This window comes from Lacerta agilis, chromosome 7, assembly GCF_009819535.1.
Source record: "Lacerta agilis isolate rLacAgi1 chromosome 7, rLacAgi1.pri, whole genome shotgun sequence".
Taxonomy (NCBI): Eukaryota; Metazoa; Chordata; class Lepidosauria; order Squamata; family Lacertidae; genus Lacerta; species Lacerta agilis.
Window position 1 is genome coordinate 82,414,900 of NC_046318.1, and position 23,611 is coordinate 82,438,510.

The 23,611-nt window shown below is 47.0% G+C and overlaps 1 protein-coding gene across 1 annotated transcript in view; it reads left to right on the forward strand.

The window, feature by feature from the left end:
- Positions 1–3,633: 3,633 nt before the first annotated feature.
- ADGRB1 (adhesion G protein-coupled receptor B1) overlaps positions 3,634–23,611 on the forward strand; it is a 272,638-nt gene continuing 252,660 nt past the window's right edge. The window contains exon 1 of the mRNA XM_033155932.1: positions 3,634–4,569. Coding sequence (XP_033011823.1) covers positions 3,822–4,569 — 748 coding nt within the window. The 5' untranslated portion in view covers positions 3,634–3,821. The remainder of the gene's footprint in view (positions 4,570–23,611) is intronic.

The window sequence follows — 23,611 nt, forward strand, 5'->3', positions numbered from 1 at the left end:
GCAAATAGGCTTCACGGTGGATTCCTTCTTGTTATCTGAGGAACCACACATTTTTATGCTTGTAGATAACGAATTCCAAAAACTACATCCTTCGCAGCCTTCTGCGTGTTCCCCTGCCTATCTGGGACTGCAATGTTATGTATTGAAGTTCTCACCCTAGGCCACTAGGGGTGTGTGTATATAGTTCATTCTACTGCAGTTTTCACTCAGGTCCGCATATGCAAAGGAGGGATTGTAAAGTGACGTTCAGGGATTGGTTAACTACAGAAAGTTGTTACTGTTGCTTTGTAGCTGAGTTCTATATAAGCAGGCTGCTGAGGCCTTCAGCTCACTTCTGTTCCAGCCTGAGAATAAACAAGAGCTGCTTGGAAATCACTGTGTCGTCTGCTGTGTCCACCCACAACTTAACATGCAACCCCATTACAGAAGGATGCCTAACTACCTTTATGATTTGGTTATTCCATTACACCGCAGAGTATTTATGTTGGCGCGTTTGAGTGCCTTTCCGTCCGCTGTGCTATCTGGAAGGTTTGGTGGCACCCCCTTCCAGAACAGACTCTGCATCTGTGGTCAGAATGTATCTGATTCTAGAGACCACATCGTTCTGGACTGCCCTCTTTTTAACACCTTTCGTGAAGATCCTTTGATGTCCTCTCTATGGCCCAGGGTCCCCTCTAATAAACAACTCCTAGTCCTTTTTTTTTTGCTGAGGGATGATTCTCCTGAAGTCTAGAGCTATGGCCCAACTTTTGACCAGGATTTTTGAAATAAAATCTGGGGTGCTCTGGTCTGTACAATAGCGGTTACCGAAGATCCCTCCCTCCCTTCTTTCCTTCTTACACATTGTATGTTTTAGAATTTCAGTATACATAGATGGTTTTATGCTTATTGTTTTTTATTTATGCCAATAAAGGTGTTGTATTGTATTGTATAATTGAGTCCCTCGGGCTGTATCCGGCCCACAGGCCTTAGTTTGGAGACCTCTGGTCTACGGCATTGATTGGCTTTTCAGTGACCAAGGCAGTTTGGGCCCGATTAGCAGACCCCACCATGACCATCAATCCTTGAGGCTGTTATCACCACCTGTTTGCTTGCTAGAGAGTCAGCGAGCAGGCAGGTTGCAGTGTCGACTGCTTTCTCCACTTCACCGCCACGACCATCTGGATGACAGCGAGAGGCAGGTGAAGACCAAGCAGGTTGCGATAGCAAAGAGGAGGAGCAGGTCCTGAGCAGATGCCCGGCCGTGAATGTATTAACCTTTTAAAGCTGGTTCCGCAATGTGTTTTGATAAGGCGAGCGGAATTTCACAAAGAGGTTTAGCGAAGCCCCGTACTGGAGGGGTCGAAAGATAAGCCTCTGTCTGGAGTTGAGAGTTTAGTGTTCACTGATGGGAAAACAGGCAGGCATGCCTGCTTGGAAGATAAACAATAGGTATCAGCCATTGATCACCAACTTGGGTGACTCACAATTTGGGGATGGATGGGATATTGATGTAGGAGACGGTGAGTGAAGACGGATCAATCCTACACTGTTTTAGTGAGACCTTGCAGTTTCTAGTGCCACCTCGACTGAAGACAGCATGCCTCTGAATGCCAGCAGCTGGAAATTACAAGCAGGGAGACCCAGTGGCAGAGGAATGGAGTATGGGGGGTGCGGGCCACCCCGGGTGTCATCACTGGGGGGGGGTTGACAAAACGACAAAAATATGAGTTTTAAAAAATATTTTTCAAAAAATTGGGCCCACAAAACTTTTTAGTTTAGGCAACAAACATAACAAAACATGGCTGGCACTGAGTGCCACACCGTGGGGGGCTGGCACTTACCATGGGGCCTGAAGTGTGCCCGAGCCACGCATCTCTCCTGGGAGTGCAGTGGTGGCTGGGGCGCCGGCAGGCTCCATGCTGCCTGACACAGCAGCGTGGGGCTTGTGTCGGCCCTCCGCCTCTCCCTTAGCCACCCTACAGCTGAGGGGGAGGCAGCGGAGAGGCTCAATACAGAGCGCCCCACCCCCATGGGTAGCTCGCCCTGCCCCCGGCTGCAGGACATGCGCGCTGCACCGGGCACCCGAGCGGCTAGCTACGCCTCTGGGGAGACCATACTTGCACTGAAGTTCTGAAGAAGTGTGCATGGACACGAAAGCTCATACCAAGAACAAACTTAGTTGGTCTCTAAGGTGCTACTGGAAGGAATTTTTGTTTGTTTGTTTGTTTCGACTATGGCAGACCAACAAGGCTACCTACCTGTCCTGTAACTGAAGTTCTGCTTGCAGGTATCTGGCCGGCTGCTGCAAGAACAAGCTGCTATACTAGATGTGTCCTTGCTTTAATCCAGCAGGACTCTTATTTATTTGCATCAGGGGTCCGCAAACTAAGGCCCGGGGCTGGATGCGGCCCAATCATCTTCTAAATGCGGCCCTCGGACGGTCCGGGAATCAGCGTGTTTTTACATGAGTAGAATGTGTCCTTTTATTTAAAATGCATTTCTGGGTTATTTGTTGGGCTTGCCTGGTGTTTTCACATGAGTAAAATGTGTGCTTTTATTTACAGCTGATGAGAACCCCAAATTAACAATTTCAACTTTGGGGTTTTCATCAGCTGTGTGCCATAATCATCACAATTATAACAAACAAAAGCTTGACCTATCTCGCTTTGCATGTCACGAGTCTATCTCATATATTAAACTCCAGTAGCTAATGAAAACAATTGCTTACATAAATGGACTTTTCCACGATATTCTAATTTTTCGAGTTTCACCTGTACAGTACACATACTGCAAAGAAATGCTTTTCAAGTTAGTGCAGGGAAACCCATGTTTACCATCACAGACATTTAATCCGTACACGAGAGATGAGCTGGTGTAGGGTGTGCTGTTTGGTGAACAGAGATAATGAGGCACAGGAAACAAATCCCATGTCATGGGACTTTGGTGGTTGTTGTTGTTTTTATTTTATTTTTAAAAGCACATTTGTTTTCAGAAGCTGCAAATTCAGTGAAAACATGAAACAGCTCAGTAAAACTAGGACCTTCTAAACCATGGCAGCCCAATTATGGAACATGTCTTCCCAGGTTTTAAGGCAGGGGTGCTTTGTGGTCTTTTCGGCACAAACCTTTTCCATTTTTTGAGGGTTTCTGATCAATCCTACATGGCAAATTCTAGTTCACAGCTAACCCGGATTCCTCCACAGCACTTTCAACGTCTCAGGGACTGTGAACTGGGAAGGATGGTGTGTGTTTGATGGTATATATATATATATATATAATGTCCGTACAGAGTGTGTGCTCGGAAGGGGGTAGGCTGTCCAATTGGAGCTTTCTGTGCCTCTCCACAGGCAGGGCTGATGAGAAGTTCTGTGCCAGCATTTAAAAGACGTGGGGGGGGGGGAGAAGTTGGCTTTCACTTCTCAGCAAAAAAAAAAACAAAATCCCAAAATGAAGACAGTTGCTTGTGTCATGCGCGTCTTGTGGATTTGGGAGGGGGAGTGCCTGCCACTAGCAGATGCATCCTCGATCTGCCAGACAGAGCCTCCAGATGGCCTTGTGGAGACATCGGTGCCCTGCTAGATCCTCTCTCAAGGAAAGCCTGGACATCGCTGCGTTTCACAGCGTTGCATCCTGGAATTAACAGAGTGTGTTTCTCTCTCCTTCTCTTCCTCAGGTGTTGCTTGCCTCGGCCACAAGGAGGAGCCCGAATCTAAACATGGGACAGCTGGATTGATCTCATGTAGAGCCCGGGGCGAGAACTCTCTCATTTCCTCCTGTTATGTCCAAGATCTGCCCTCTGCCTGGCCATTGCTTTGAGTTCCAAAGGACGAGGGACCTAGGATGAGGAGGAGCACTGGATATACCTTGAACCTGCTTTTGTTATTGCCACTTTTCTTTGTGTGGACCGTAGTGGCGCTCGATCTCGGGCAGTCTCCGTGCACCACTCTGGTCCAGGGCAAGTTCTTTGGCTATTTCTCCTCGTTTGCCGTCTTCCCATTGAACTCTTCCCGTTGCTCTTGGATTATCCAGAACCCCGACCCCAGGAGGTACACCTTGTACATGAAGGTCTTGAAACCCACAGGTGGATGCGACCACCAGCAGATACGGACCTACCAGTTCGACTCCTTCTTGGAGTCCACGCGGACGTACTTGGGCATGGAGAGCTTTGACGATGTGCTGAACCTCTGCGACAGCTCCACCCGCTACGCCTTCCTCCAGTCCAGCAAGCAGTTCCTCCAGATGAAGCAGATCGCGTCCGCGTTAGAAAGCGGGCACGTCCGGTGGAAGCCGGCCAAGGTCCAGGAAAGGGATTTCTCGGTGGAATACCTGGTGGTCGGGAACAGAAGCCCCAGCAAGGCTGCCTGCCAGATGCTGTGCAAATGGTTGGATACTTGCTTGACCACCAGCAGCAGCTCCCACCCCTGTGGCATAATGCAGACCCCCTGCGCTTGCTCCAGCGGAGAGGTGCTAGACCAGCCCAGCGATATCCTGGGCTTCACCAAAAAGAGGGACGATTGTTTCAAAGATGGGATTTACTTGGAGAACTGTGTGAGCAGCCCAAAGGACAGCAGTGGGCTGGATTTCTTGGGTAAGTGATGTCGTCCTGATGCTCGGCGGTGCAGAAATTGATCAGAACTTATGGCTCGGGTACAGGGGAACATTTCCCCCCTCCACCCACCCATTCATTGATTGGCACCGTCAATACCACAGTTTCAATTTGCTTTGATTTAAAGTGATCTTGGCCTGCCGTTGTTGAGGACATCAAAAACTGGTTTCCAGTTTGAAAGTGATTTTGCTGTCTGTCTTTGGGGGTTGTAGTAAGGGGTGTTAAGGAAGTTAGCAGCATGCCTTTTCGTGGGTGCTCTCCATCTGTGGAATGTTCTCCCCAGGGAGGCTTCCCTGGCAATCTTATTATATATCTTTAGTTGCCAAGCAAAAGCATTCCTCATTAACCAGGCCTTCAGCCTTTAACTATCTGCGGCGTTTTAGAGTGGGAGGGATGCCTTAAACCATTTTTATTTATTTATTGGGTTTAATGTATGTATGCACGGCTTTTGCTTGTTTTCGTAAGTCGCTTTGAGTTGCCTGGGCATGAAAAAGCAAGAAACAAATTCAATTAATTAATAAATACTACTACTAAGAACAACCATTGGTTCAGCTTTTGCTAACTCAGTCCTCCAGATGTGCCCTCCAGACATGCTGGCTGGGGTTGATGGAAGCTGAAGTCTAAAACATCTGGAAGGCACTTGGTTGGTGACAGCCATCTTAGCTCCTACAGAAATCAGCGTGTTTTTTACATGAGTAGAATGTGTCCTTTTATATAAAATACATCTCTGGGTTATTTGTGGGGCCTGCCTGGTGTTTTTACATGAGTAGAATTTTATGAGTAGTGCTTTTATTTAAAATGCATCTCTGGGTTATTTGTGGGGCATAGGAATTCGTTCACCCCCGATAGATAGATAGATAGATAGATAGATAGATAGATAGATAGATAGATAGATAGTCCGGCCCACCACATGGTCTGAGGGACAGTGGACCAGCTCCCTGCTGAAAAAGTTTGCTGACCCCTGCCCATGATCATCAAGGCCAACCATGGACTCTTTAGCCAACACAGAGCCAGTCACCTGGGTATGGATGTTGATGTCCCTCAAAACCAGCAATCTGGGAGTCCTCAGCACCGCTTCTGAGACCAGCTCAGGCAGTTCAGGTAGGGAGACTGCTGGGCAGTAAGGCTAGCCAAACCCCTAATGTGTCTCAAAATGCCCAGTGCCAGGAACACACACTCTAGATCTGTCCCAGACAGGACAGGGAGCTTGGGGAGAGAGAAAGAGAATTTCTATAGACCACTGCAACTTCCCCTCCCCGACCCTCGAGTCTACTCTGATGCTGCACCGAGTACCCAGGCGGGCACAGCTGGGTGAGACCAACTCTGCCCTGCTCACACACCCTGGTATGACTGATATAGACCAGATCAGCCTCCTCATCCATAACTGGATCATGGATGAGAGAGGTCTTACTCAGAGCCAACCTGGCATTCAGCAACAGCAGCTGCAAACCTGAGGAGTGGCTGACAGGAAAACTGAAATTCCCCAGGTTGGAGGAGCAATTGGCATGTGGCCTGTGTTGTGTGCCCCTTATCCGGCCTGCCCCACCTCCCCCACTGTACCTCCTCCTGCCCTTAACCACTGCCCTAGCCCCAGCCCCAGCCCCAACCCCAACCCCAACCCCAACCCCAACCCCAACCCCAACCCCAACCCCAGCCCCAGCCCCAGCCCCAGCCCCAGCCCCAGCCCCAGCCCCAGCCCCATCCCCAGCCCCAGCCCCAGCCCCAACCCCAACCCCAACAGCAACCCCAACCCCAGCCCTAGCCCTAGCCCTAGCCCTAGCCCTAGCCCTAGCCCTAGCCCCAACCCCAACCCCAACCCCAACCCCAACAGCAACCCCAGCCCCAGCCCCAGCCCTAGCCCTAGCCCTAGCCCTAGCCCTAGCCCTAGCCCTAGCCCTAGCCCTAGCCCTAGCCCCAGCCCCAGCCCCAGCCCCAACCCCAACCCCAACCCCAACCCCAACCCCAGCCCTAGCCCTAGCCCTAACCCTGTTCTGCTCTTGTCAGCTCCTCTCTTCCCAGATACATCTCCCATCATCAACAAAAAACCCTACACAAATTAAAAAAAAAACCCCAACAAAAATGAAACAAAAGCCAAACTTTATGCATTATCCTCCTTTTTGGACTGAATCTCCTTCCAACACGGAACCCTACAATTCTCTCTCTCTCCCTCTCTCTCTCTCTCTCTCCCCCCCCCATGCAAAGTCTTTTCCTGAGCATCCTAATCTCACTTTAGCTGCTGCTCCTCCACGGTAGCATCTCTCTAACAGGATGTTCTGACTGCCTCTGTGCTGGCGCAGGTCTCTTCCAAAGCTCAAAGCAGGACTTGATGCCAGCTTTGGGGGTAAATGTTTTTGTGCCTGCAGTACACAAAAGCAGCAGGTGGTGTTTGTTTGAATGGATGAGAAGGCCCTTTAGGGAGGCTGCTGCTGGCTCCGAGAGATGGTGGGGCCTGGTGTGCCTCTCTCAGTTAGCAGGGATGTTGACTTTTGGCTGTACATGCAGCTTATACGAGAGATAAACAGTAGCCTGGAGAGCTGCTTGGCCGGCCATTATCTGTTGAGATGCTTTAAAAGGCTTTTTGGATTTTTGCGGTGACATCACAGCAGCATGCTATTAACACAGAAATAGCAAGTTGATGGGATGTCAGTTTTAGCTGCTGGAAGCAGGAAGAGGAGCTGAAATTGCGTTGCCTGCGCATAAGGCAGTTTCCTCCTCCTCGGTTGCCCCAACATGTCCCCAGCCCTCCCCGTTATCTTTTGGGTGGGCCCTAAGGACTTAAAAAAACAATTAAATCTGTTGTCTGAAAACAGCAGCTTTAATTTAGTAATGGCTGGGGCTGATAGGGCGGAGGGCAGGGAGCCCATCACTAGGTGGCGCCAGAGTCAATGAGAGGTGCAGCCAGAGCAAATGGCAGACAAAATTCTCTTAAGTACCACTAGCAGCCATGCAGGAAAACTGTATTGCAGTACGGGGGCTGATGCTCATTGGGACTGGTAGGGCAGAAGGCAGGGAGGCCAAAAATTGGTGGAGATCAATGACGGGGGGACCCGGAAAGTCTAGCTTCACCTCCACCCCTCCTCCCTGCTGATTTCTACAAGTGCAACACAAAGAGCTCATCCAGGCTCATCCAGACCTCCTTTTGTGGCACATTTCCAAGCACAGGTCCACTGTATCTGGGACATTTCCTTTTCCTTTCCCGTGGGCACTTTCCCCACAAAAACCTCATCTTTACCACTAAATCGGAGAAAACAGCGATCTGCAGAAAACTCAGATTGCTGTTTGTTCCAATTCCGCATTAAAGAGTGAGTTTTCGCAGGGGGGAGCACTGGGGCAAAAAAAAAGAAAAGGGCTCAGAAACAGCACTTTAAAGCAGTATTTCCCAAACTTGGGTCTCCAGCTGCTTTGGGACTACAGTTCCCATCATCCCTGACCACTGGTCCTGCTAGCTAGGGATGATGGGAGTTGTAGTCCAAAAACAGCTGGAGACGCAAGTTTGGGAAACCCAGACTTAGAAAATGCTGTGCAAGAGCGAAGTATGGATGAGCCCTGAGACTAAGGAGGGGGCAGCTGATTGACAGTGCCACCCCCTGGACTGGTTTTTGTAAGTAGGAAGACAGACTGGTGGAGGCTGGCTGTGGACAGACTGAGGTTGGCGGGTGGTGTCCCCCTTTCTGCTATGGACCAGCCTGCACCGCTGTTTGTTATGTGTCTCCTTCTGAATCTCCTGGATCAGGCCAATGGCTCATCTAGTTCATAATCCACTTCTCGGTGGCTACCTAAACGCCTGCGGGAAACCCAAGCACAAGAGGAAGGTTTCCAGGAACTCGTATTGAAAGGTATTACACATACATTTTGGAAATATGCACCAGGGTAATTCTTTTCTGCAGTTGGTGGCTCTCCTTGTTTATCTCTTATATTTGTTTTGTAAAATTTATACACATCTTGATCGTTGAAAACCTCCAAGCATTTTACATAGAGGTAGAACAGTAAAGGCCCCGATGGTGCTGTGGTCTAAACCACTGAGCCTAGGGCTTGCTGATCAGAAGGTCGGCGGTTCAAATCCCCGCAACAGGGTGAGCTCCCTTTGCTCGGTCCCACCTAGCAGTTCAAAAGCACGTCAAAGTGCAAGTAGATAAATAGATAGCATTCTGGCAGGAAGGTAAAAGGCATTTCCGTGCGCTGCTCTGGTTCGCCAGAAGCGGCTTTGTCATGCTGGCCACACGACCAGGAAGCTGTACGCCGGCTCCCTCGACCAGTAAAGTGTGATGAGTGCCACAACCCCAGAGTCATCTCCCAGACTTTTAGGAGACAGTAAAATCGATGGGATGGGGGTGGGGGGCGAATCACAGCCCTACTTTAAAACATACAAAAGTTACAATGCTAAAACAGATTAAAGCAGAAAGTGTTTTTGTGAGTGCATCGTAAGGCAAAGGATCCACAATATATATATATATATATATATATATATATATATATATATATATATATATATATATATATATATATATATATATAATTCATTGGAATTACGCAGTGGGGTGCTAAGAGGCAGGGGGCATCCGGAGGTGACTATCAGACTTTGAAAGCTGGCAATATTGGATCAATTCCATCAATTTTGTTGAATAAATCCAACTAAAAAACTGGGTTTTGAATATATGTGCAATTAATTGTTGCTCTTTCGAATTTTACTGTGTTGTTATCATACTTAGTTGGTTGTGCAGGCTGCGGTTCTGAAGAACGCTTTTAAGCGCATAGGGCAGGGAGCACTGGGGACGAGTTTACGGGACCAAAGTGGGGGTGGACCAAAAAGTTTGGGAACCGCTAAAACAGATCAAGCCAAGAAAGAATGTCGAACTAAGCAGCTCTGGATATAGAAGGATCTGTATTAAGGAATATGGAGAATGGGAAGGCCGCGCTTTCTTTTCCATGTGCCCCCTTCCTCTCTCCCTTCCTTGGCTCCCGTCTCTGGATCTGAAAGCAGATGGTGTGTCGGGAGCGGGGCGGCCGGGCTCTCCGCAGAGTGCCAGTAAAACAAGCCATTATCCGATCGCAGTGCAGATGCAGCAGAAGGCTCAGAAGCCAGGGGACTCTACCCTGCCAGATGCCAGAGCTGATCTCATATATTTTGCATGGGGTTGGTGTGAACCTTCCAGTATCGGGAGGGAAAGATAAATCCCCTATTCCCTAGCTAGCTCTTCCTCGACATTCTGAAACCTTATCAGGCACCTTCAAGCTCCTTTTACAACCAGAGCACACGATCGGGGTGTCTGTGCTCATCTGTGCCCGCAGAAAGTCCTAGATTCATACCCTGGCACCACCAGGGTTAGAGAAGAAACCTAGGAGAGCTGCATTGTGGATAATCCTGAGCGAGATGGACTTCTGCTTCCTGTTCCCTATCTCTGTTCCTGTCCCTGTCTCCTTCTTCTGCTTCCTGCCCCAGTTTCAGTCTCTAGCACAGGCAGAGGCAAACATGGCCTTCCAGATGTTTTGGGTCTACAACTCCCACCATCCCTAGCTAACAGGATCAGTGGTGAGGGATGACGGGAATTGTGAGTGTCTGGAGGCGGTTGGAGGATGGATGGCGGCTAACAGATTGAGGTTGAATCCTCACAAGACAGAAGTACTCTTCTTCGGGGACAGGAGGTGGGCAGGTGTGGTCCTGAATGGGGTAACTGTGCCCCTAAAGGTGTGGTCCTGAATGGGGTAACTGTGCCCCTAAAAGAACAGGTGCGCAGCCTGGGAGTCATGCTGGACTCACAGCTGTCCATGGAGGCACAGGTTAATTCTGTGTCCAGGGCAGTTGTCTACCAGCTAGATCTGGTATGCAGGCTGAGACCCTATTTGCCTGTGGACTGTCTTACCAGAGTGGTGCATACTCTGGTTATCTCCTGCTTGGGCTACTGCAATGCATTCTATGTGGGGCTACCTTTGAAGGTGACACAGAAACTACAATCAATCCAGAATGCGGCAGCTAGACTGGTGACTGGGAGTGGCCGCCGAGACCATATAACACTGGTCCTGAAAGACCTACATTGGCTCCTAGTACATTTCTGAGCACAATTCAAAGTGTTGGTGCTAACCTTTAAAGCTCTAAATGGCCTCAGCCCAGTATACCTGAAAGAGCATCTCCACCCCATCATTCAGCCCGGACACGGAGGTCCAGTGCCGAGGGTCATCTGGTGGTTCCCTCCCTGCGAAAAGTGAGGTTACAGGAAGAAGAAGAAGAAGAAGAGTTTGGATTTGATATCCCGCTTTTCACTACCCGAAGGAGTCTCAAAGCGGCTAACATTCTCCTTTCCCTTCCTCCCCCACAACAAACACTCTGTGAGGTGAGTGGGGCTGAGAGACTTCAAAGAAGTGTGACTAGCCCAAGGTCACCCAGCAGCTGCATGTGGAGGAGTGCAGACACGAACCCGGTTCCCCAGATTACGAGTCTGCCGCTCTTAACCACTACACCAAACTGGCTCTCAGGAAACTAGGCAGAGGGCTTTCTCAGTAGTGGCACAATCCCTGTGGAACACCCTCCCATCAGATATCAAGGAAATAAACAACTATCTGACTTTTAGAAGACATCTGAAAGCAGCCCTGTTTAGAGAAGTTTTTAATGTTTGATCTTTTATCGTGTTTTTAATGTTCTGTTGGGAGCCACCCAGAGTGGCTGGGCGGGGTATAAATATTATTATTATTATTATTATTATTATTATTATTATTATTATTATTATTATTATTATTATTATTATATCAGTGGTTGAGAACATGTATTGCAAGCTGAAGCTCCTGGGCTCAGTCCCCACCATTTCCAGGTAGGGTTGGGGAAGAACCCTGTTTGAAGAGAAGGAAGAGCCACTTTCAATCAGTGTAGACAACACTCAACTAGATGGGCTAATGACCCGACTTTGCATAAGTCAACCTCTTACATTCCCATGTTTTGGGCTGCTTAACTTGTTGAGTGGAGAACCTAATTGGGGCACAGCCCACCTCAAGCAGCCCACCTCCACTAATTCTCCTCACCCATCCCCTTCTCCAAGAGACAAGATTTCAATTCAGTCCACATTGAAAGGTGAACCAAACTGATTTGCACTTTCTGAAATGGCACACGGAGTGAAGCACACACCTTCAAAATTTGCACCTCTCTGAATTTTTGCAGTGAATTCTCTGGCCACGTAATGTGGACATAACTACATAGGCTGGGGTGATGTATGCATACACACCCATACATGAAAACAGTGAATGTAGCATACAAAATAAGCCCTATTAGGGAGACTTGCTTCGCAAAAATGTGCATATTAAGGAGAATTGCATACAAATAGGAGTATAGCATCTAGATCAAGGGAAGTAATAGTACCACTGTATTCCGCTCTGGTCAGACCTCACCTGGAATACTGTGTCCAGTTCCGGGCACCACACTTAAAGAAGGATACTGACAAGCTGGAACGTGTCCAGAAGAGGGCAACCAAAATGGTCAAAGGCCTGGAAACGATGCCTTAGGAGGAACAGCTTAGGGAGCTGGGTATGTTTAGCCTGGAGAAGAGAAGGTTAGGGGGGCTATGATAGCCATGTTCAAATATATCAAAGGATGTCAAAGGAGGGAGAAATATTATTTTCTGCTGCTCCAGAGAAGCGGACACGGGGCAATGGATTCAAACTACAAGAAAGAAGATTCCACTTAAACATTAGGAAGAACTTCCTGACAGTAAGAGCTGTTGGACAGTGGAATTTGCTGCCAAGGAGTGTGGTGGAGTCTCCTTCTTTGGAGGTCTTTAAGCGGAGGCTTGACAGCCATCTGTCAGGAATGCTTTGATGGTGTTTCCTGCTTGGCAGGGGGTTGGACTGGAGGGCCCTTGTGGTCTCTTCCAACTCTATGATTCTATGAAATATGTATATTGGGAGAAATTTGCAGTAAAAATCTGACGAATTTTCATGCATATGTTAAAAAAGGAAAACCCTCAGAAACTGATGTGGAAATGTGGGGAACTAAAGCTCAGATTGGGGAAATGAGCAGCTGAAACTGAAAATGACAAATGTGGCCAGCCCTGAGAGGGCCACAGGTTCTTTATGCCAGGTCTACAATGAGCATACATAGTAAATAATTGCATTATGATAATGTGGGCACCACCTCACGGTGAGAGAAGGCAGAAGCTTTTCCAATCTGAGCTGCCTTTCCAGCAGCATTTTAATACTGTACAACATGTTTCCTTTTTGTAAGATAGAAAGGAGGAGGCAGGCAGGAAGAAAACGAAAGGCCATGCTTCTGTTCCCTGCTCAATAGCTTATGAACATGATAACAATGCAGAAATATCAGCAGTTACCTGCCGACTGTCCCATTGGTGCTCCACGGAGACGAGAGGTGGAATTTACACCCAGTTTCGCTAGAGAGTTTTACAGGCAACTACTTCCATTATTGCTATGAGGGGACTTTTATGTGTAATTTAATGAGCAGCGCCGCAGCAAACAGCTTAACTGCTCAGTTTGGTGTCATTCTTTCCAAGTTCAGTGTTATTTAACACCCTCTCAGACTCGGGCAATGGAGACAATTCCTGCAATGTGCTTTTGCAGCAGAATACCGGGGTGGAAATGAGAGTGGAGAGAAATCAGTGCACAGTCTTTAGAGCGGTGGTTTAATGCTAGCATAGCTGGGAGTAATAATAATAATAATAATAATAATAATAATAATAATAATAATAATTTATTTGTACCCCACCCATCTGGCTGAGCTTCCCCAGCCACTCTGGGCGGCTCCCAAACAAATGTTAAAACAATACAGCATTAAATATTAAAAAACGTCCCTAAACAGGGCTGCCTTCAGATGTCTCTTAAAAATAGGATACTTGCTTATTTCCTTGACATCTGATGGAAGGGTGTTCCACAGGGTGGGTGCCACTACCAAAAAGGCCCTCTGTCTGGTTCCCTGTAACCTCACCTCTCGCAATGAGGGAACCGCCAGAAGGCCCTCGGCGCTGGACCTCAGTGTCCGGGCTGAATGATGGGGGTGGAGACGCTCCTTCAGGTATACAGGACCGAGGCCATGGGGACAGGGGAGGGACTGTAGATGGGAGACATCACCCACCCTCCCCAAAATAATCTTCTGAGGCCCCTGTCCTGAATTTTCCACTTCCATTATTTTAAAGGAGCTAATCTCCAGATCTTTTACCGATGAAAAGGGTGGAGACCTACAGGCTTGCAGGACACATGCGACCCTCAAGATGTCTCAACCTGGCCTTCAGGACTTGGAATTTGTGTACACGGTTTTGATTGATAGACACATTTTTTTGCCAAGCAATTTAGCCATATATAATGCCTTTTGCTGCTGTTGTTATTTCCCCCAGTGAATGCATGGGCCTAGATGAGGTGCTGCAAGAGTGTCTGGAATGTGCCACTTTAGGCTTCAGGTGGGGGTGGGGGTGTTCAGCATGGCTGAATACTCATCTATGCAAGATGGCAGGGATACATGCCCAAGCCTAGCCAACACTTTGATCTTTCATCTCCTGAATGTAGAAATGGTTTTCCACAATGGAACATTTCATCAGGTGAGACCCCACATGCTCTATGAAGTGGTACAGCTCAGACCGCAGGATGGATAAATCTTTCAGTTCCTCTGTTTCTAATTTGTTCCACTTTTAAGTTCAGTTCCCCGCATCTCCACATCAGTTTCCATGTTCTCAAAAAAGCCCTTCTGAAGATTCATCTTAGTGTGAATTTCTCCTAACACACACATTTGCATATGCTCTTTCCCCAATATTCACATATATACATGTATATTTTGCATTTCCCCTATTTTGATGCATTTCTGCACGTCATTTTCACTAATGTACATTATTTTCATGCGCAGCTTTCCCCTAATATAGACATTTTTGAGCATGTTACTTCCTGAAAGAGCTGAATTACGAAATCTGATGAAGTGTGGCTTTCAAAGGACAGTTTTGTTTTGGGTTGCGTATTGGCTCGAAAAGCGCAAACTGGGTAGCTTCTCCTTAAAATGCTCTTCCACAGCTCTCCATGGGGGAAATCGATCCAGGTGGACTGTGGTGTTTCCATTGACCCATGTGATGCCGTATTGAGCCCCACAGTGCTCTCATTTATTAACCCAAAAGGGACTCCCCTCCCCTCCTCTGTGCCTGCCCACACATCTTATTTTTAGTTTTTATGTGCAGGACACAGGCCCGACCTATTTACATATCCTGCTCATCAGCGTTCTAAGTCTTAATGGCTTCCTAATGCAGCCCTAATGGGATGGGGCGTGCTGTAAACACTGCATGCCACAATTACATATACGTTACCGGGCCTCTGTGTTTTGCTCAGAATTCAAAATCATGCCATAGCAATTCTGCATGGTAGCACACTTCATTAAGCAAGATAGTCATTGTGGCCCCCACGTGACCCATCCAGCTAAATGAATGCTTACTGACTTGGAGGTATGCATGGCTACCGAGTTAGCAACCCGATCTAAAACAAGCAGTACGTTTCCGAGCACAATTCAAAGTGTTGGTGTTGACCTTTAAAGCCCTAAACGACCTCGGCCCAGTATACCTGAAGGAGCGTCTCCACCCCCATCATCCAGCCCGGACACTGAGGTCCAGCTCCAAGGTTCCCTCACTGCGAGAAGCAAAGCTACAGGGAACCAGGCAGAGGGCCTTCTCGGTGGTGACGCCCGCCCTGTGGAACGCCCTCCAGTGCCTCGAGCCTGTATACCTGAAGGAGCGTCTCCACCCCCATCGTTCAGCCCGGACACTGAGATCCAGCGCCGAGGGCCTTCTGGTGGTTCCCTCCCTGCGAGAAGCAAGGTTACAGGGAACCAGGCAGGGCGCCCGCCTTGTGGAACGCCCTCCCATCAGATGTCAAGGAAATAAACAACTGACTTTTAGAAGACATCTGAAGGCAGCCTTGTTTAGGGAAGTTTTAAATGTGTGACATTTTAATGTATTTTTAATCTTTGTTTGAAGCCGCCCAGAGTGACTGGGGAAACCCAGCCAGATGGGCGGGGGTACAAATAAATTAACAACAACAACAACAACAACAACAACAACAACTGATCTGGCTCAGCTGGTGTGCTTGGGAACTTACCAATGTATCATCATCAGAAAGATGGGAGTGGGCAATTCTCCTCCCCGCCCCCACTTAAAAAAGAAGGTATGATCGAGGAGAATAGAGCTAGAGGGAGAGAAGGAATGGCTAAGTGAACAAAAATTGATGGGAAACTACTGATTTATTTCGTAAAACGTATACACTGCTTGATTGTAAAAGAAAACCTCAAGGTGGTCTACAAAAAGGGGGGGCAGTAAAATTACCAATAAGAAGAATTAATAACAAAAAGTTAAGTTAGGAAGACACTACAAACAGATTAAAACTTGCCACAAACTTTCTGAACCTCTGGGTAGGCTCATCTGAACAAAAATGTTTTTTGTTGTTGTTGTTGTTGTTCAGTCGTTCAGTCGTGTCCGACTCTTCGTGACCCCATGGACCAGAGCACGCCAGGCACGCCTATCCTTCACTGCCTCCCGCAGTTTGGTCAAACTCATGTTAGTAGCTTCGAGAACACTGTCCAACCATCTCATCCTCTGTCATCCCTTTCTCCTTGTGCCCTCCATCTTTCCCAACATCAGGGTCTTTTCTAGGGAGTCTTCTCTTCTCAGTTTTTTTTTAGCAGTTGCCAAAAAGAGCACACTGGAGGCACCTGCCTGATATCAATAAGCAGGGAGTCCCAAAGTTCCATTGCCGCCACGCTGAAAGATTGAGTTCTTACAAATGCAGAACGGGTATTTTGTGGGACCTGTAACAGTGTCAGTTCCGCAGACCAAAGTGGTCAGAACTAACCCTAGCTCTTTATAGTGGATTAGACTATCAGTGGATTCTGTCAGAGGCTGCACAGGAGTCTAGGAGATTCTGTGGAATCTTGTTTTTATGGTCTATGTTGTATGTTGTTTGTGATTGTAAAATTTTAATTTGAAAAGCCAAATAATAATTATTATTTTTAAAATGATAGAATCATAGAATTGTAGGGTTGGAAGGAACCAAAGGTTCATCAAACCTAACCCCCTGCAATGCAGGACTAGCGTGAATATTCTCGAAGCAACAAGAGTGCTGTGAATGAGTTTGCTTCCTTCAGTTCTGAAAGATACTCAGAGTCCAGTGTGACTTTCATGCTCTTTATTCAGCTCATAGTAGTGAGGAATGTAGTTCCCCCAAAACGTTTGCTTTATATACACTATTTACACAATGGGCCCCACGTGATTGGCTAATTCCGGGATACTCCTGTATGCCAATCGGAATGCGGATTCACTTCCACATGGAGCTGGATTGGGTGGCTCCTGCGGACCAATCAGACTGCTGCAATCTCAATCCTATTATTCTAGGACCAATCAGACTGCTGCAATCTCAATCCTATTGTTCTAGGACCAATCAGACTGGTGCATTTTGAATCCTATTCAACTCAGTACATAACAAGTTCGGAACTCAGTTTTGCTCTGTGGCCGATGACCCCGCTAGAAATCATCCACTTCCTTGTGGCTTCCAGGCTGGCCTCCTCTACCCTCTAGCCAGGATCAGTCCTGCAGATCCTCACTTTGAGCTCTTGTGCTTGGGCAGCTCCAAGTGACAGGCGTTCCCATAAATGCTCGGATAGAATAGCATCCACAGAACTCCGATCTTTCTTCCTCGGGAGCCACCAGTTTGCTGTCATCAAAATAATCCGCAGGGCTTTGAGTGTTTACAAGCTAGAAGCAGACAGGGTGACTGGTGTCTAAACCAGCGCTGAGTGCCAGGTCTCTGACCTGGGCAAATTTACAAAGCAAAGCTGTGCTTCCTATCTCACTTCCTGATATCAAATCAGAGATCCCTCCTTTTGTCGCTGCAAATCCTAGCCTTCCATTGCATGCCCACTCACCTGGGCTAGAGGCTTATTACAGGAATTGCTTTATAAATGTGTGATAAGGTTGTGCTGATAAATGTACCTTGCATTTGTTATTTCTCCTTCTGCTTTACAAGCACAGTTATTTCTAATAAAATAAAATAAAAAAATTTTTTCCAGTAGCACCTTAGAGACCAACTAAGTTTGTTCTTGGTATGAGCTTTCGTGTGCATGCACACTTCTTCAGATACACTGAAACGGAAGTCACCAGACCCTTAAAAGTCTGGTTATTTCTAATGATAACTCAGAAATTCCAAACTGGTGGAGAACCCCGCCACGCTAGACCCAGGGCTTGCAAAAAACCATCTCGGTTTTTAATATATAAAAATGACTGAATATGCAACTTTAAAACAGCTGCCTCATAAAACAATTATAATACCGTAAGTGGACCCTCTGGATACAAATTAAGTTCGTCCCGGGGGACCGTCCGCAACCCGAAAAGTCCGTAGGCAGAGGCGCCACTTCTGCACACAGGCGTAGCGAGATTGAGCGCTTCTGCGCATGTGCAAAGTGCGCAGAGCGTTTCTCCGCATGTGCATGTGGCGAAACCTGGAAGTATACACTTCCGGGTTTGCTGCGTTTGTAACCCGAAAGTTACGTATCCAGAGCGTTACGTAACTAGAGGGTCCACCGCAGTCAACAATGGCCAATAGTTATACCTGCATTCAATACAGGATCATAGAACACTAAAATAAGCTGAATCTAACTATGTAGCCCATTCTAGCCCATTATTGTTTACACTGACTGTAAGTGACTCTCTATAGTTTTTTCTATTTTCTTTTTAATAAGTTTTATAAGGGTTTATAGAGAAAAATACAAAAATAAATATATTTTCCCTTTTTTTACCTGAACTAAAATTTTGATCTAAATACAATAAAATATGAAGGGGAAAGGGGGGGGGGAGAAAAGAGTAGAAAAAGTAAAAGAAACAAAGAATAGAAAGGGAGTTAAAAGAGAAAGAGAGAAAAATAAAATTCAGAAATTAAATTACTTCCGATTCTTCATTTGTCCATTATATATAATCAATATTCATTTTATCCACTCCAATATGACACTGAACGAAGCCACTTTCTATACAGGTGAAACTCGAAAAATTAGAATATCGTGGAAAAGTCCATTTATGTAAGCAATTGTTTTCATTAGCTACTGGAGTTTAATATATGAGATAGACTCATGACATGCAAAGCGAGATATGTCAAGTATTTATTTGTTATAATTGTGATGATTATGGTGTACAGCTGATGAAAACCCCAAAGTTGAGATTGTGAATTTGGGGTTCTCATCAGCTGTACGCCATAACCATCACAATTATAACAAATAAAGGCTTGATGTATCTCGCTTTGCATGTCATGAGTCTATCTCATATATTAGTTTCACCTTTTAAGTTGAATTACTGAAAGAAATGAACCTTTCCATGATATTCTAATTTTTCGAGTTTCACCTGTAAACAAACATTATCTTCAATCCTCAAGTCCAAATATTATCATTTCTTTCTTTCTTTTTCATGTAAAAAGTCTATGAGAGGTTTCCAATCTTTAACAAATGTTAGCAATGACATTTCTCTCATTAATCATGTCAATTTCGCCATCTTAGCTAAGTCTGTTAATTTTAAAACCTGTTCTTCCAGTGTTGGTGATCACCATCTTTGTGCATAGAGATGTTATTAGTCAGGATCATGCCCAGTCCTGCCTGGAGATGCTCCCAGGGACTGAACTTGGAACTTTCTTCAGGCAAGGTAAATACTTTACCACTGAGCTGTATGGTCCTTCCTCAGATATCACACAAACCAACTAATACATGCAAACGTATTGTTATACACCACCCCAATCTCTGTGCAGTGAGAGATTTCGGGGGGTTGCAGGGGCTTACTGAGGATTCAATCAGTTATTGTATTTGTATTACACCTTTTCACAGTTCAAACCATGCTCAAGGTGGCTTCTAACACATAAAGCAATCATGCAACTATCAACGTAACAGAAGCAGCCGTGAACAATAGAAAAAATATCAAAAAGGTTTGGGTTTTCTTGGAATGAGGGTCAGCGGAGACTGTGGTGTCTTTAGAATATGTCGGTTTTATTTACACATATATACAACCTGAGCACAAGGTGTGGGGCTTGTGCCATTCTTCTTTGGCGACCACTGAGAGCCAGTGTGGTGTAGTGATTAAGAGCTGTAGACTCTTAATCTGGTGAACCGGGTTTGCGTCTCCGCTCCTCCACATGCAGCTGCTGGGTGACCTTGGGCTAGTCACACTTCTCTGAAGTCTATCAGCCCCACTCACCTCACAGAGTGTTTGCTGTGGGGGAGGAAGGGAAAGGAGATTGTGAGCCACTTTTGAGACTCCTTCGGGTAGTGATAAAGAGGGATATCAAATCCAAACTCCTCTTCTTCTTCTTCTTCTTCTTCTTCTTGCCGAGTAAGATTGTCTTCCATAAACACGGTTTTAACCGTGAGTCCGTAAGTGACTGTGGAGGCCAATTCTGGATCCATACGTCCTTCCACAGTGGGGACATTGGTTTTCACGCCAGAGCTGATCATGGTGTGGATTTGCCAAGCGTGCCTTCCTCCTAGCCCGTTTCTCCCTTGCATCCAGCGTTCGAGTGTCTTCAAAGCCCATGACACCTTTGGTAAAGGCTGTTCTCCAATTGGATCGCTCACAGGCCAGTGTTTGCCAATTGTTGGTGTTTATACTACATTTTTAAAGATTTGCCTTGAGACAGTCTTTAGTTTGGGAATAGAGTAGTTGCTTTGGAAGATGATAACCAGGCATCCACACAACATGACCAGTCCAACAAAGTTGGTCGGCCTTCAGGCGATGTGGTGGGAATCCTTCCAATCACACAGGGGCTGAGCTCTCAGCCCCTGTGCATGTGATCGGGTCGTGAATGCCCGCAATGCCACCTCCTGCGCATGCGCGGAAGTGGTCTTATCTTACAAAGGAGCTTGTCCGACTAGTTCAGCAACAGAATCCTCTGTTAGATTCTAACTACAACTCCCATCATCTCCATGCATTTTGTGCATGCTTTATCCTAGCATGTGAATTTTCTGTATTCATTTCTTGATTGGGTGTGTAGGCGTTGCAAAATTCTGGGAAGTGAAAAAGTGGTTGTGCATCTATTTGCACATTGCGCAAATAATTGCAAATAAGCTAGGTTCCCCTTTGCATGTGAACTGAATCAAATTTCTCCACGCACCCTCACTAACAGGTCTAGCGTCTAATCGGAGAGGGTGATTTGCTTAGATTCCTCCTCGCCTACGCAGCTCATGTGGGCAAGCTGCTTTCCCCTCAGCTCAGCCTACCTCCCAGGGTTGTTGTGAGGCGAAAGTGACAACTCTGCGCATGCTTTCTTGAGCGATGTGGAAGAAGAGGTGGTTGCCTCTGCCCGTAATCCATGCCGACTCTGCTATCTGAGCACACCAGTCCTGTAGACCCAAATGCAGCTTTGAAAGTGCCACTCTGTTGAATATGATAACCCTGCCACCATAAAGAATATTTTAATTAAAATTCCACATGCTCCCCTCCCTGCTATATCTCCCTCGCCTCCTCCTCTGCCCTTCCCTCTCTCCCTCCCCCAAAAGGAACATCTAGTGCCATTTGGAAAAAAGTGGGGGGGGAGAGAATAAAATCCACACTCTTTCCACAATTAAATAATTGAATGATCTTTTTGCAAAAAAATGAAGTAGCCTGCTGCTTGCCCCCTCCCCAGCATATTGTAGTCTGATTTCCCTCTCCCTCGCCTCCTTTTTAACACCCAACCTCACTCCCCCCCCCCTCTGGTGAGATAAGACTGCCACTCTTGAAAGCCATTTTAAATATTCATGTTTTAATTAACGGACTTTATTGCATGAACTCTGTGTTAGACAATAAAAGGGACTTGCCAGAGGCTCCGCACATTTTGTGTTTGCTCTTGGAAGTGCGCGGGGGGGGGGGGAAGCTGGGAAGTGAAAGAGCTAATGTGCTTCCTCAGTCAACATTTGCGAGATGGATGGAATGGGGGCACGGCAGTTCGTGCGCTGGTTACTCTGCGACTGGATTACTGCAGTGTGCTCCTTGTGGAGCTTCCCTTGCTCCTGATCTGGAGCCTGCAGTTGGTGCAGAATGCGGCAGTACGGTTGTTGGCAGAGGAAGAAGACTTTGGATTTGATATCCCACTTTATCACTACCCGAAGGAGTCTCTAAGCGGCTCACATTCTCCTTTCCCTTCCTCCCCCACAACAAACACTCTGTGGGGTGAGTGGGGCTGAGAGACTTCAGAGAAGTGTGACTAGCCCAAGGTCACCCAGCAGCTGCATGTGGAGGAGCAGGGAATTGAACCCGGTTCACCAGATTACGAGTCTTCCACTCTTAACCTCTACACCACACTGGCTCTTAGTGTGGGGAGATTGTCAGCATATAACACACCTGTGCCTCAGAGATCAGCACTGGTTGCCGATTTGCTGCCAGGCCAGGCTCAAGGTGCTCCTATTAGTATATAGGTATCTAAAGCACTGAGCCTCTTGGGCTTGCTGATCAGAAGGTCGGCGGTTCGAATCCCCGCAATGGAGTGAGCTCCCGTTGCTCTGTCCCAGCGCCTGCTAACCTGGCAATTTGAAAGCATACCAGTGCAAGTAGATATATAGGTACCGCTGCGGCGGGAAGGTAAATGGCATTTCCGTGCACTCTGGTTTCCGTCACGGTGTTCTGTTGTGCCAGAAGTGGTTTATTCCTGCTGTCCACATGACCTGGAAATCTGATTGTGGACAAACGCCTGCTCCCTTGGCCTGAAAGCGAGATGAGCGCCGCAACCCCATAGTCGCCTTTGACTGGACTTAACTATCCAGGGGTCCTTTACTTATACCTTAGTATATAAATCCCTTAGCCACTTACCTGTGATATAGCCTTATCCCATAAATAAGGCTTTGCCCACTTTCTGCTTCTGGTCCTTCCCATCACTGCCATGTAATCCCCAGGGGGTTTCCAAGAAGCAGATGTGGCCTTCTAGCTGAAAAAAAAACCTCCCCATTCCAGCAAAAAGAGGAATACTAGTCCTGCATGGCAAGGGGCTGGACTAGATGACCCCTGGGGTCCCTTCTAACTCTGCCATTCTATTAATATTTTTGCAGTGTCTCATGCTCCACCCAGCACCGGATTTAGGGCAGCTTGGGCAGTTTCCCCCCACAGGGAGCTAAGCCAAGAGCATCTAAAATTCAGAAGAACCTTAATTGAGAAGATCCATTTGGGGGCACCAAATTTTGACCTTGAACAGGGAACCATATTACAAAAGTTTACCAAAAGGGGTGGACTTTGGTAAACTTCTTGAGGTGCACGGTGATTTCCCCAGGCTGCTTGCACCTAGCCAGCGAGAGAGCTACCATATTTTATTTTATCCCCACAAGGACATGTTCGGGCAGTCCGGGGAAAATGAAACGGCAGCCCAGATCAGTGAAAAAAACAAGCCCGTCTCTTGACGCTGTTGTCAACAATTTGTTTGCGGTCCTGGGCTCTTTTAGGGAGGAAGGGTGGGGTAAGAATTCAAGAAATGAACCAGTTTGCACCAACAATGGTCAGAGAGGAAGATCTGCCCTGCTAAGGATAAGGAGCTCTCCCTCTTTAGCGGCTGGAATTCCCATCCTCCTCCTCCTCCTCCTCAATGAATTATTCTGAACAGATGATCTTTCTGCCAGAGTTGAGGCTCTGCTTTGCTTTGATATGGAAATGCATGTGGTGACCTTTCTTTTAGCAAGCGTAGGTCAAGACCTCCACATGTCTCCTAACCAGAAAACAGAATTGTATCTCCAGAAGAACGTGCATTAATGTGGACTGGGTGCAGATGTGGTTTCCTCGGGACCTGGCCCTCGTTGTGAGCTGAGATGCTGCCGCATTCCATTTGTTTGTTTTGCTTATAGATCTCGTTAATTGCCTGAGTTTTTGGACTGATAAGTAAATGCTAATGGAAAGGGGGCACAGAGGTTCACCAAGCACTGCTGAAAAACAGTAGTCCTCACCTGACTTCACAATGGAAAAGAGAGCAGGTTGGCACCTCCTACCCTGGAGATCAAGGAGAGCTCTGGGCCTGGGTTAAATGTTAAGCAAAACGCTCCACAGACATCACTGAAATAATTCGGGCTGCTTCAGGAGTC